The sequence below is a fragment of the Balaenoptera acutorostrata genome, chromosome 1 (assembly GCF_949987535.1).
Source record: "Balaenoptera acutorostrata chromosome 1, mBalAcu1.1, whole genome shotgun sequence".
NCBI classification, from domain to species: Eukaryota; Metazoa; Chordata; class Mammalia; order Artiodactyla; family Balaenopteridae; genus Balaenoptera; species Balaenoptera acutorostrata.
The window spans coordinates 81,793,742-81,806,998 of NC_080064.1; the positions used below are offsets into that span (position 1 = coordinate 81,793,742).

General features: G+C 37.5%; 1 protein-coding gene across 3 annotated transcripts in view; it reads right to left on the reverse strand.

The window, feature by feature from the left end:
- Positions 1-13,257, reverse strand: part of GLMN (glomulin, FKBP associated protein) — a 53,304-nt gene that overhangs the window by 16,796 nt on the left and 23,251 nt on the right. For all 3 annotated transcript variants that reach the window (XM_057544818.1, XM_007169601.2, XM_007169600.2), the window contains exons 8-11: positions 10,959-11,146; positions 2,312-2,365; positions 847-877; positions 658-747 (exon numbers count right to left, since the gene is read on the reverse strand). In XM_057544818.1, coding sequence (XP_057400801.1) covers positions 658-747; positions 847-877; positions 2,312-2,365; positions 10,959-11,146 — 363 coding nt within the window. The remainder of the gene's footprint in view (positions 1-657; positions 748-846; positions 878-2,311; positions 2,366-10,958; positions 11,147-13,257) is intronic.

The following is a 13,257-nucleotide window of genomic DNA, read 5'->3' on the forward strand; positions in this document are numbered from 1 at the left end:
GTCTAGAGTGGCCAAAAACTGAAAGCGAACATACAGAAATATAATCCATTAATTTAAAATAATCAGGCTTATTATACTAATAAAAGCCATATTTTTCTATTTAAATAGTGGAAAAACAATTTTCTACATTGACATCTAAGACCTACTTGGCTATGATAACTAATAAACAGGCAAAATAAATCACAGGAGGGAAAAAAAAATGTCTTTGTAGTAATGAGTTATACACGCCTTGATGGAGTCCTGAGGACTTGAGTTATGATAAAAGTAAGGAGCTTCATTTTCCAGGATTTCTACAGAACCAAAGTGTTGAGGACGCAAGTTATATTTTTCCACTAGATGCTATGCTGTCAACTATAGCAGCCACTAGCCACATATAGCTATTTAAGTTTAAATTAATTTAAATTAAATAAAATTTAGAATTCAGTTCCACATTTCAAGTGAACATCTCCGGTGTTCAATGTGGCTAGTGGCTTTCAAACTGTATGGCACAGATAATAGGACAATTTTACCATCACAAAAAGTTCTATTGGACAGCAAGGCACTAGAGTTTTCAAAGGATATGGAGAAGAAAGTGGGAGAGGAGTCTGAAAAGACCTTTACTTAAGTTCAGAATAGGAAAGGGGCTTTTTTCAAGATTAGAATACATATTTTACTTACCTGAGGTACAGTAAGAAAACTCTTGATTTCTAAGTACTGGTGAAGTAGACTGTTGTCCTCTATTCTCAATAAACCATTCTCCAACAGATCCTACAGGTGAAAATATATGCAGAGATACATATATGGTAAAGTCAACAGCTGTATTTGTCAACATGACTATGTATTTAAATGGGTGCAAACAAGTCTTACCAATCCTTTGGAGAAAACAGACTCCTCTGTTCTGGAAGAGAATATTAAAATTTATCAACATGGTTTTCTAAACTGCTCTAGAATTATTCTTCATTTTAGGAAAAATAAAGCAAAAATTGAAATTTAAATACTTAAAAAATGCATATTAAGGAGAAATTCTGTTGAAGAACCTAGTCAAAATTCTTAACCCACCTTTGATCTGTCTTTTGATTTGGCTACTGATATCCAAATCTAACCAAAAGCAGCCCACTCAGGGCTTATTTCCTGGTATCAGATCAGTAGATCTTCCACAGCAAGTGCTAAGAAATCAATTATACCTGATATAATACTAAGTATTCTAATTGATTAATTGGTAAAATCTTTTCAATTCTTTATATATATATATATATATATAAATTAATGCTTTCCATTTGTGATTATTAAGTTCTACAATCATTGTTAACTAAATATTTAAGATCTGTGGCAAAAAATATTATCTCAGGCTCCAGGTTCTTATTCTAACCATACAAGGAATTAAAAATGTTATGTTTTTTGGCTCAATGACTAAACAGTTTGGAAATCTTAAGACTATAGAACTTAAGATTGAAATCAATACATATTCTCATTTTATGAATATAACAGAAGCTAAGTAAAAATGTAAAATCATTAAGACATACATAATACAGTAAATTTAGAGTTAATAACTACTTGTGCCAGGAGACCCTTGGAAATTCCTGCCTTGTAGGCCGAGGCTTTGGACATTTGCCATGTTACAAATCTTCCTTCACCTGGGAAGAGATGGGATTAATAAACTGTCACTAGTATTCCTAGAGGATAGTACTGAAAGGCCCTGACTGATCTCAAGAGATAATTTAAACATGTTATAGAAAAAGAAAACAAAGCATATAGAGTTTTGCAAAATTCTTAAATTTTATCTGTCTGGGAAAACTATGCATACACGTTACTTGGTAATTTTTTGTTAAAAGAGAAAGTCTTCCTTCTTATTAGTGCCTCAAATGAGAAAAGCTATTGAACGATATCACTATCAATAATCTAAGTTATAAAAGGTGGAGTTAAGACACTTCCTTCCTTTTGATGCAGTTCACAGATTGTGTCCATGAAGCAAAACCAAGGATGAATTTCTTTTATTGACCACCCCTCCTTAGATCAGACGAGGCTGCAGTGGGATAGAGGTGGTTTAATTTATCAACTTCTGAAATAAGCAAAGAAACCTTAGAAGCAGATGACTGGAAACCTCCTTAGAAGACAATATTTTAAAATTATCTTTCGTTTAAAATAAGAGATTTTGTTGTAAAAACATCTTTGGTTCACTTCTATCTCTGCTGTGAATATCTGCTTCACTATTTTATAAAATAATCAATTAATTAACTAGGGTCTGGCAAAGAGAAAGTAGTCTCCCCTGATCTTGACAAGGACTATTTTAACATTACTATTTAATTCTGAGATGCCATCTAAATGATCTTACCTTTGTAAAAGGACTTCAATATGCCCCATGTTAAACTGCAAAAGGTATGATGGGCTAAAATAGAAAAAACATGTATATATAAACACACACACACACAGACACACACACACATACACATGCACTTTTAGAAGTTTTACATACATAAATACTGTTATGGGTTGAATTGTGTCCCCTCAAAAAAGATATGCTGTAGTCCTAACTGCCAGTACCTCAGCATACGACCTTATTTGGAGAAAAAGTCTCTCTTTTTTAAAAAGTTGGGGTAGTGATGGGCAGGGACAGAGCAGGAACCCCCCACCCTGGGGACAGGATCTTTACAGAGGTAATCAAGATAAACTGAGGTCATTAATATGAGTCTTAATCCAATATGACTGCTATCCTTATAAAAAAGGGAAATGTGGACAGAGACAAGCACACAGGGAGAATTCTATATGAACATGAAGGCAGAGACTGGAGTGATGCACCTACAAGCCAAGGAACATCAAGGAAGGAACCAATCCTGACCACACCTTGACCTCAGACTTCTAACCTCTAGAATGATAAGATAATAAATTTCTGTTATTTTAAGCTAGCCACAGTTTGCGGTACTTTGTTATGGCAGCTCTAGCAAACTAATATACATACATAAGTCATTTTGGTGGCAGAGTGTGATTAAGGGTCTATGCTCTGGGGTCAGACAGAACTATGTTTGAATTCCACCTATCCTACTAACTAGTTGTATGATCTTGGGTGGTATGTATCATAACTTGTCTAAGCTAGTTACTTTCATCTGTAAAATGAGATAGTGCTCTATTTAAAAGGGTTATTATAAAGATTAGATAATGTATACAAAGCTGTTATAGTGTTTAATACATGGTAAACATGCAAGTGGTAGCTATTATTGCTATATTTACATACAAATATATCTCCAGGTATATTCATACCTAAATATACAAATTACACAAATACACCCAAGGCCTGCAACACAAATACACAATCCTTATTATCATGGACCTTAAAGTCTAAAAGGTGTTACATTATAGAAATATGTATTGAGAGAGGAACCAAGATGGCGGAGTAGAAGGACAACAGCACCAGAATCACAACTAGCTGCTGGACAATCATCGACAGGAAGACACTGGAACTCACCAAAAAAGATACCCCACATCGAAAGACAAAGGAGAAGCCACAATGAGACGGTAGGAGGGGCGCAATCAGAGTAAAATCAAATCCCGAAACTGGTGGGTGGGTGACTCACAGACTGGAAAACACTTATACCACAGAAGTCCGCCCACTGGAGTGAAGGTTCTGAGCCCCACGTCAGGCTTCCCAACCTGGGGGTCCGGCAACGGGAGGAGGAATTCATAGAGAATCAGACTTTGAAGCCTAGTGGGAACTGATTGCAGGACTACGACAGGACTGGGGGAAACAGAGACCCCACTCTTGGAGGGCGCACACAAAACAGTGTGCGCATCGGGACCCAGGGGAAGGAGCAGTGACCCCGGGGGAGACTGAACCAGACCTACCTGCTAGTGTTGGAAGGTCTCCGGCAGAGGCGGGGGGTGGTGGCTCTGTTTCACCGTGGGGACAAGGACATTGGCAGCAGAAGTTCTGGGAAGTACTCCTTGGCATGAGAACTCCCAGAGTCTGTCATTAGCCCCACCAAAGAGCCCAGGTAGGCTCCAGTGTTGCGTTGCCTCAGGCAAAACAACCAACAGGGAGGGAACCCAGCCCCACCCATCAACAGTCAAGTGGATTAAAGTTGTACTGAGCTCTGACCACCACAGCAACAGTCAGCTCTACCCACCACCAGAGCCTCCCATCAAGCCTCTTAGATAGCCTCAACCACCAGAGGGCAGACAGCAGAAGCAAGAAAAACTATAATCCTGCAGCCTGTGGAACAAAAACCACATTCACAGAAAGACAGACAAGATGAAAAGGCAGAGGGCTAATACCAGATGAAGGAACAAGATAAAACCCCAGAAAAACAACTAAATGAAGTGGAGATAGGCAACCTTCCAGAAAAAGAATTCAGAATACTGATAGTGAAGATGATCCAGGACCTCGGAAAAAGAATGGAGGCAAAGATCGAGGAGATGCAAGAAATGTTTAACAAAGACCTAGAAGAATTAAAGAACAAACAAACAGAGATGAACAATACAATAACTGAAATGAAAACTACACTAGAAGGAAGCAATAGCAGAATAACTGAGGCAGAAGAACGGATAAGTGACCTGGAAGACAGAATGGTGGAATTCACTGCCGTGGAACAGACTAAAGAAAAAAGAATGAAAAGAAATGAAGACAGCCTAAGAGACCTCTGGGACAACATTAAACGCCAACAACATTCGCATTATAGGGTTCCCAGAAGGAGAAGAGAGAGAGAAAGGACCAGAAAAAATATTTGAAGAGATTATAATCGAAAACTTCCCTAACATGGGAAAGGAAATAGCCACCCAAGTCCAGGAAGCGCAGCGAGTCCCATACAGGATAAACCCAAGGAGAAACACGTCGAGACACACAGTAATCAAATTGGCAAAATTTAAAGACAAAGAAAAAGTATTGAAAGCAGCAAGGGAAAAATGACAAATAACATACAAGGGAACTCCCATAAGGTTAACAGCTGATTTCTCAGCAGAAACTCTACAAGCCAGAAGCGAGTGGCATGATATACTTCAAGTGATGAAAGGGAAGAACCTAAAACCAAGATTACTCTACCTGGCAAGGATCTCATTCAGATTTGATGGAGAAATCAAAAGCTTTACAGACAAGCAAAAGCTAAGAGAATTTAGCACCACCAAACCTGCTCTACAACAAATGCTAAAGGAACTTCTCTAAGTGGGAAACACAAGAGAAGAAAAGGACCTACAAAAACAAACCCAAAACAATTAAGAAAATGGTCATAGGAACATGCATATCGATAATTACCTTAAACGTGAATGGATTAAATGCTCCAAACAAAAGACACAGGCTTGCTGAATGGATACAAAAACAAGACCCATCTATATGCTGTCTACAAGAGACCCACTTCAGACCTAGGGACACATACAGACTGAAAGTGAGGGGATGGAAACAGATATTCCATGCAAATGGAAATCAAAAGAAAGCTGGAGTAGCAATACTCATATCAGATAAAATAGACTTTAAAATAAAGAATGTTACAAGAGACAAGGAAGGACACTACATAATGATCAAGGGATCAATCCAAGAAGAAGATATAACAATTCTAAATATATATGCACCTAACATAGGAGCACCTCAATACATAAGGCAGCTGCTAACAGCTATAAAAGAGGAAATTGACAGTAACACAGTAATAGTGGGGGACTTTAACACCTCACTTACACCAATGGACAGATCATCCAAAATGAAAATAAATAAGGAAACAGAAGCTTTAAATGACACAATAGACCAGATAGATTTCATTGATATTTATAGGACATTTCATCCAAAAACAGCAGATTACACTTTCTTCTCAAGTGCGCACGGAACATTCTCCAGGATAGATCACATCTTGGGTCACAAATCAAGCCTCAGTAAATTTAAGAAAATTGAAATCATATCAAGCATCTTTTCTGACCACAACGCTATGAGATTAGAAATGAATTACAGGGAAAAAACGTAAAAAACACAAACACATGGAGGCTAAACAATACGTTACTAAATAACCAAGAGGTCACTGAAGAAATCAAAGAGGAAATAAAAAAATACCTACAGACAAATGACACTGAAAACACAACGATCCAAAACCTACAGGATGCAGCAAAAGCAGTTCTAAGAAGAAAGTTTATAGCTATACAAGCCTACCGAAAGAAACAAGAAAAATCTCAAGTAAACAATCTAACCTTACACCTAAAGGAACTAGAGGAAGAAGAACAAACAAAACCCAACATTAGCAGAAGGAAAGAAATCATAAAGATCAGAGCGGAAATAAATGAAATAGAAACTAAGAAAACAATAGCAAAGATCAATAAAACTAAAAGCTGGTTCTTTGAGAAGATAAACAAAATTGATAAGCCGTTAGCCAGACTCATCAAGAAAAAGAGGGAGAGGACTCAAATCAATAAAATCAGAAATGAAAAAGGAGAAGTTACAACAGACACCACAGAAATACAAAGCATCCTAAGAGACTACTACAAGCAACTCTATGCCAATAAAATGGACAACCTGGAAGAAATGGACAAATTATTAGAAAGGTATAACCTTCCAAGACTGAACCAGGAAGAAACAGAAAATATGAACAGACCAATCACAAGTATGAAATTGAAACTGTGATTAAAAATCTTCCAACAAACAAAAGTCCAGGACCAGATGGCTTCACAGGTGAATTCTATCAAACATTTAGAGAACGGCTAACACCCATCTTTCTCAAACTCTTCCAAAAAATTGCAGAGGAAGGAACACTCCCAAACTCATTCTATGAGGCCACCATCACTCTGATATCAAAACCAGACAAAGATACTACAAAAAAAGAAAATTACAGACCAATATCACTGATGAATATAGATGCAAAAATCCTCAATCAACAAAATACTGGCAAACAGAATCCAACAACACATTAAAAGGATCATACACCACGATCAAGTGGGATTTATCCCAGGGATGCAAGGATTCTTCAATATACGCAAATCAATCAATGTGATACACCATATTAACAAATTGAAGAATAAAAACCATATGATCATCTCAATAGATGCAGAAAAAGCTTTTGACAAAATTCAACACCCATTTATGATAAAAACTCTCCAGCAAGTGGGCACAGAGGGAACCTACCTAAACATAGTAAAGGCCATATACGACAAACCCACAGCAAACATCATTCTCAATGGTGAAAAACTGGAAGCATTTCCTCTAAGATTAGGAACGAGACAAGGATGTCCACTCTCACCACTATTATTCAACATAGTTTTGGAAATCCTAGCCACGGCAATCAGAGAAGAAAAAGAAATAAAAGGAATACAAATTGGAAAAGAAGAAGTAAAACTGTCACTGTTTGCAGATGACATGATACTATACATAGAGAATCTTAAAGATGCCACCAGAAAACTACTAGAGCTAATCAATGAATTTGGTAAAGTTGCAGGATACAAAATTAATGCACAGAAATCTCTTGCATTCCTATACACCAATGATGAAAAATCTGAAAGAGAAATTAAGGAAACACTCCCATTTACCATTGCAACAAAAAGAATAAAATACCTAGGAATAAACCTACCTATGGAGACAAAAGACCTGTATGCAGAAAACTATAAGACGCTGATGAAAGAAATTAAAGGTGATACCAACAGATGGAGAGATATACCATGTTCTTGGATTGGAAGAATCAATATTGTGAAAATGACTATACTACCCAAAGCAATCTACAGATTCAATGCAATCCCTATCAAATTACAAATGGCATTTTTTACAGAACTAGAACAAATCATCTTAAAATTTGTATGGAAACACAAAAGACCCTGAATTGCCAAAGCAGTCTTGAGGGAAAAAAACGGAGCTGGAGGAATCAGACTCCCTGACTTCAGACTACACTACAAAGCTACAGTAATCAAGACAATATGGTACTGGCACAAAAACAGAAATATAGATCAATGGAACAAGATAGAAAGCCCAGAGATAAACCCACGCACCTATGGTCAACTAATCTATGACAAAGGAGGCAAAGATATACAATGGAGAAAAGACAGCCTCTTCAATAAGTGGTGCTGGGAAAACTGGACAGCTACATGTAAAAGAATGAAATTAGAACACTCCCTAACACCATACACAAAAATAAACTCAAAATGGATTTGAGACCTAAATGTAAGACCAGACACTATAAAACTCTTAGTGGAAAACATAGGAAGAACACTCTTTGACATCAATCATAGCAAGATCTTTTTTGATCCACCTCCTTGAGTAATGGAAATAAAAACAAAAATAAACAAATGGGACCTAATGAAACTTCAAAGCTTTTGCACAGAAAAAGAAACCATAAACAAGACGAAAAGACAACCCTCAGAATGGGAGAAAATATTTGCAAACGAATCAACGGACAAAGGATTAATCTCCAAAATATATAAACAGCTCATTCAGCTCAATATTAAAGAAACAAACAACCCAATCCAAAAATGGGCAGAAGACCTAAATAGACATTTCTCCAAAGAAGACATACAGATGGCCAAGAAGCACATGAAAAGATGCTGAACATCACTAATTATTAGAGAAATGCAAATCAAAACTACAATGAGGTATCACCTCACACCAGTCAGAATGGGCATCATCAGAAAATCTACAAACAACAAATGCTGGAGAGGGTGTGGAGAAAAGGGAACCCTCTTGCACTGTTGGTGGGAATGTAAATTGATACAGCCACTATGGAGAACAGTATGGAGGTTCCTTAAAAAACTAAAAATAGAATTACCATATGATCCAGCAATCCCACTACTGGGCATATACCCAGAGAAAACCATAATTCAAAAAGACACATGCACCCCAATGTTCATTGCAGCACTATTTACAATAGCCAGGTCATGGAAGCAACCTACAACCCATCGACAAATGAACGGATAAAGAAGATGTGGTACATATATACAATGGAATATTACTCAGCCATAAAAAGGAACGAAATTGAGTCATTTCCTGAGACGTGGATAGATCTAGAGACTGTCATACAGAGTGAAGTAAGTCAGAAAGAGAAAAACAAATATCGTATATCAACGCATGTATGTGGAACCTAGAAAAATGGTACAGATGAGCCAGTTTGCAGGGCAGAAGTTGAGACACAGATGTAGAGAACAGATATATGGACACCAACGGGGGAAAACTGTGGTGGGGTGGGGATGGTGGTGTGCTGAATTGGGCGATTGAGATTGACATGTATACACTGATGTGTATAAAATTGATGACTAATAAGAACCTGCAGTATAAAAAAATCAAACAAAACAACTAATACTAAACTTTCATTGGGTTATTTGTATGGAAATATGTTAATAAAATGTTTCAGACACATGAAATTTCTAAAAATCTTATATGTTCTGGTATAATGTTATAAGTCATAATTCTAGTTATTACTTTAAAATGTATATCTCAGAAATAACTGAATTTCCTTGTCAATTGCATTATTATGAACTTTCATCAAATCTTTAACCGTGGTCATTTTTAGGTCTTTTGTCATTTGCGGACAGTTCTGGGTGTACTGTGATGCTTTTGCAAATATGTTCCTATAGGGGGGTTTCACCTTCAACGAATTCGTGGAGAGGACTCTGACAGGTGCAGGTTTCTGGTGGCTGACTGTACTGCTGGACTGACTAAATGAGCATTTTCGGAGCTCTGGTGGAAAACTGATGAACTTGTAGGGGTGCTAACAAAGGATCAAGATGAAAAAAGAATTAATTGCATGGGACTGAGTGAACTGATGAGGAATGATTATAGTTTTTGTGACTTTCTGTTTGAATTGAAAAAAAAAAATCCCACAAGGACTCAGAGGCAAAGAATATACAAATCAATTTTCACTGCAAAGTAAAGGAGCTGTTACAGTGGAGGATTACTGGACTGAATGTCAATATTATGACGTAGCATGAGTGTGTTTCGTGTTTGGTAATTGCAATCATTGTTGCTTTTGCTGTGGTCATCCATTTACAATGCTTGGTGTCAGTCTATTTATCTCTTGTAAAAATAAAATACAGAGTGTGTGTGTGTGTGTGTGTGGAAAAAAAAAAAAAATTGAATTCACGTGTCCCCAGTTATGAAATTAAAGGTTATTCCAGACTTGATTTGTCAGGATGTTGCCTTTCAGGAGAGGAGGGTGTAAAAACATAATTATTTATTCAATTTAATTGTATTAATAAATAATTCTATCCTCAGAAAAAAAAGAAGAAATATGTATTTATTTTTTAAAGTTTTGATTAAAAATTTAGTTTAAAAACTTTATGGGAAATGAAACACAAGGTCAAGGTCATTATAACAGGAAGATTCAACCTAAATTGGGTGGTAAAGAAGGCTTTCCTCAGAAAGCTATATTTAAGGATAAAGATGGTTCTAAGCGTGTACAAAGGTCCTATAGCAGGAAGGTTCATGACACATGTGAACAAGAAACCAAAAGAAGATCTGTGTTACTGGAGCACAGTAAACAAGAGGAAAGGTGGTAGGAGATGAATCAGGACAATAAAGCAAGGACCAGATCATGCATAAGCTTGTCTCATGGGAAGGCATTTAAGACTTTATTCTTAGAGCCATTTAGGAAGCCACTGAAGGGTTTTCATTAAGGAAGGACTCTTAAAAGCTTCACTTTCTATGTGTTGAGAATAAATTGGATTAAAAGGGATTGAGAGTAGATATATAAATATCCACTCAGGATTACATTAATAATCCAGTGAAAAGATGATGGCAATTTAGACCACCCTATTGGTAACTGGCCCAACAGCTTCAAAACCAAGCTCAGTTTAACACTTTGTGACTCTTGTCCCAATCATTCCTTACGTCTATTTCAACACCCACCCACCCAACCACTTTCACTACTTGATGACTACTGGTTTTAACGGATTATACGCAGTAATATTTAGCATAAAAATAGGTTTTGTTTATACTTCACTGAAAATGTACTAGTACATTAATAAACACATATTGGACATTAGATAAATGAGTTTGATGCTATTCCTTTCAGAATACATAAATAAACAATAACTCCTACCTTAAGACCATTGGAAGCTGATCAATACTGATACCCTGTACAAATACTAGATATGCCAGAGAAGCCATAGAGTCTGATAACTGTTTGTCTTCTTCTTCCTCAAATTCAAGATAATCCCAAGTCTTCTTTTTCCTTCCATGATTAAAAATCATTTTGAGGAAAGGGTGTCCAATTGCTGATAAAAATCCCTGTGAAATGGATAAAAAAGGAAGCTATAGCAGACACTCTACTGGGCCCTCTCCCACCCCATATTCACATCCTATAAAATCCCCATCCTATAAAATCCCCTCCTCTTGAGTGTGGGTGGGACCTGTGAGACTTGCTTGTAACCAACAGAATATGGCAAGATGCCACCCCTATGATTAGATTATGTTATATGGCAAAAATGAAGGGATTTTTGCAGATGTAATTAAAGTCCCAAGTCAGCTGATTTGAGTTGAGAAGAGACACTATCCTCCATGGACCCGACTTAACAGGAAGAACGTTTTTAAACAGGATCCAGACTCTCCTTAAGAGTCAGAAACTCACCCCTGCTGGCTTTAAAGAACTAAGCTGCCAAGTTGTGAGGGGGCCTATGAAGAGGGCTGTCTGTCAAGGAACCACAGGCAGCTTCTAGAAACTGAAAGTGGTCCCTGGCCAGCAAGAAAATGGGGACCTCAATCCTACAGCTTCAAGAAGATAAGTTGGGCTTCCCTGGTGGCGCAGTGGTTGGGAGTCTGCCTGCCAATGCAGGGGACACGGGTTCGAGCCCTGGTCTGGGAGGATCCCACATGCCGCGGAGCGACTGGGCCCGTGAGCCACAATTGCTGAGCCTGTGCGTCTGGAGCCTGTGCTCCGCAGCGGGAGAGGCCGCGATAGTGAGAGGCCTGCGCACCGCGATGAAGAGTGGCCCCCGCTTGCGGCAACTGGAGAGGGCCCTTGCGCAGAAGCGAAGACGCAACACAGCCATAAATAAAAGTAAAATAAATAAATAAATAAATAAATAAATAAACGTATTTATTATAAAAAAAAAAAATGAAGATAAGTTTTTGCCAACAACCTGAAGGTACTAAGTGGGTGGGAAGATGAAACAGTTCTGGAGATGGATGGTGGTGATCGTTACACAACAATGTGAATGTACTTAATGCCACTGAACTATACAGTTAATGGTTAAAATGGTAAATTTTATATATATTTCATCACAGTTTAAAAAATGCTTCAGAGATATTTGAGAACAATCTAAAAATGTGAGACATACAAGTATCATGAAATGATAGTAAACTACTCAAATGAAGAATACTCTAGGAACAATGCTCTACTGACCACTGTCTGCCTGGATATGGAGTGGGCAGGAGGAACACTGGCCAGTGGCTGAAGAGACAGAGGAAACAGTACTGATACCTCAGGTCATATGGGCTCTTGTGTTGTAAGAGAAAGAGAAGCATCCTTGCCTGAGTTAACTGACTACAGTTTTATGTTTGATCATTTGTTTTAAGGGGGGAAGGAAAGAAAAAGAGAGACTTAAGAAATACAAGGTCACTCCTACACCTCTTATACCATTTCCAATTCTAGTGTGCTGGAAAGCACCTGACCTTCAGTATCCAATGAAATTAATCTGAGTTTTGGCTCTACCACCTATTAGCTGTTAGATACTTGGTTAGTTACCTAACCTCTTTAAAGCCTCAGTTTCCTTATCTAGAAAATGACATAATACGTATGTCAATATTTATTGAGAAGCTCCACAAAAAAAGTTTAAGAAAGTTAAGGTCACAACAAACTACTGTATAGAAGTCAACGGAATGACAGAAACAGCTGAGCTAAAGCTGACCTTCCACATATTCACTCATTTATTCAGTAAATACTTGAGTGCCAGGCACTGGGCCTGCCATTGTGGAGAATTAGAAAGCCAAATAACACTTTTCTGGCCTTCAGGGAGTTAAAACCTGCCTACTCCAGATGGCTCCATTAGTCATTTCAGAACACAAAAATGAACCATGGAAAATAATCCTCAGTCACAAGAGACTGCTATTCAGCCACCAGATACTAAATACATACTGCTGTACTGATTTTCGAAACCTTGTATTCTTGTTATATCCATAAAACAAAAATTTACTGTATTCAGATTCCAAATGTCCTCTTAATCATGAAGCTCCATTTCTTAATTCAGCCAATGCTAGATGTGTGTTGGGTTTTTTTTCCAGAGTAAGGTTATTAGCCTTTTAAAAAATCATTATATGTAACCAGATCCTACAGTGCTGCTGTAGATATTTGGGGTCCACCTGTGTCCAATTAGGGTCTTCACTATCCATCCACACACCAT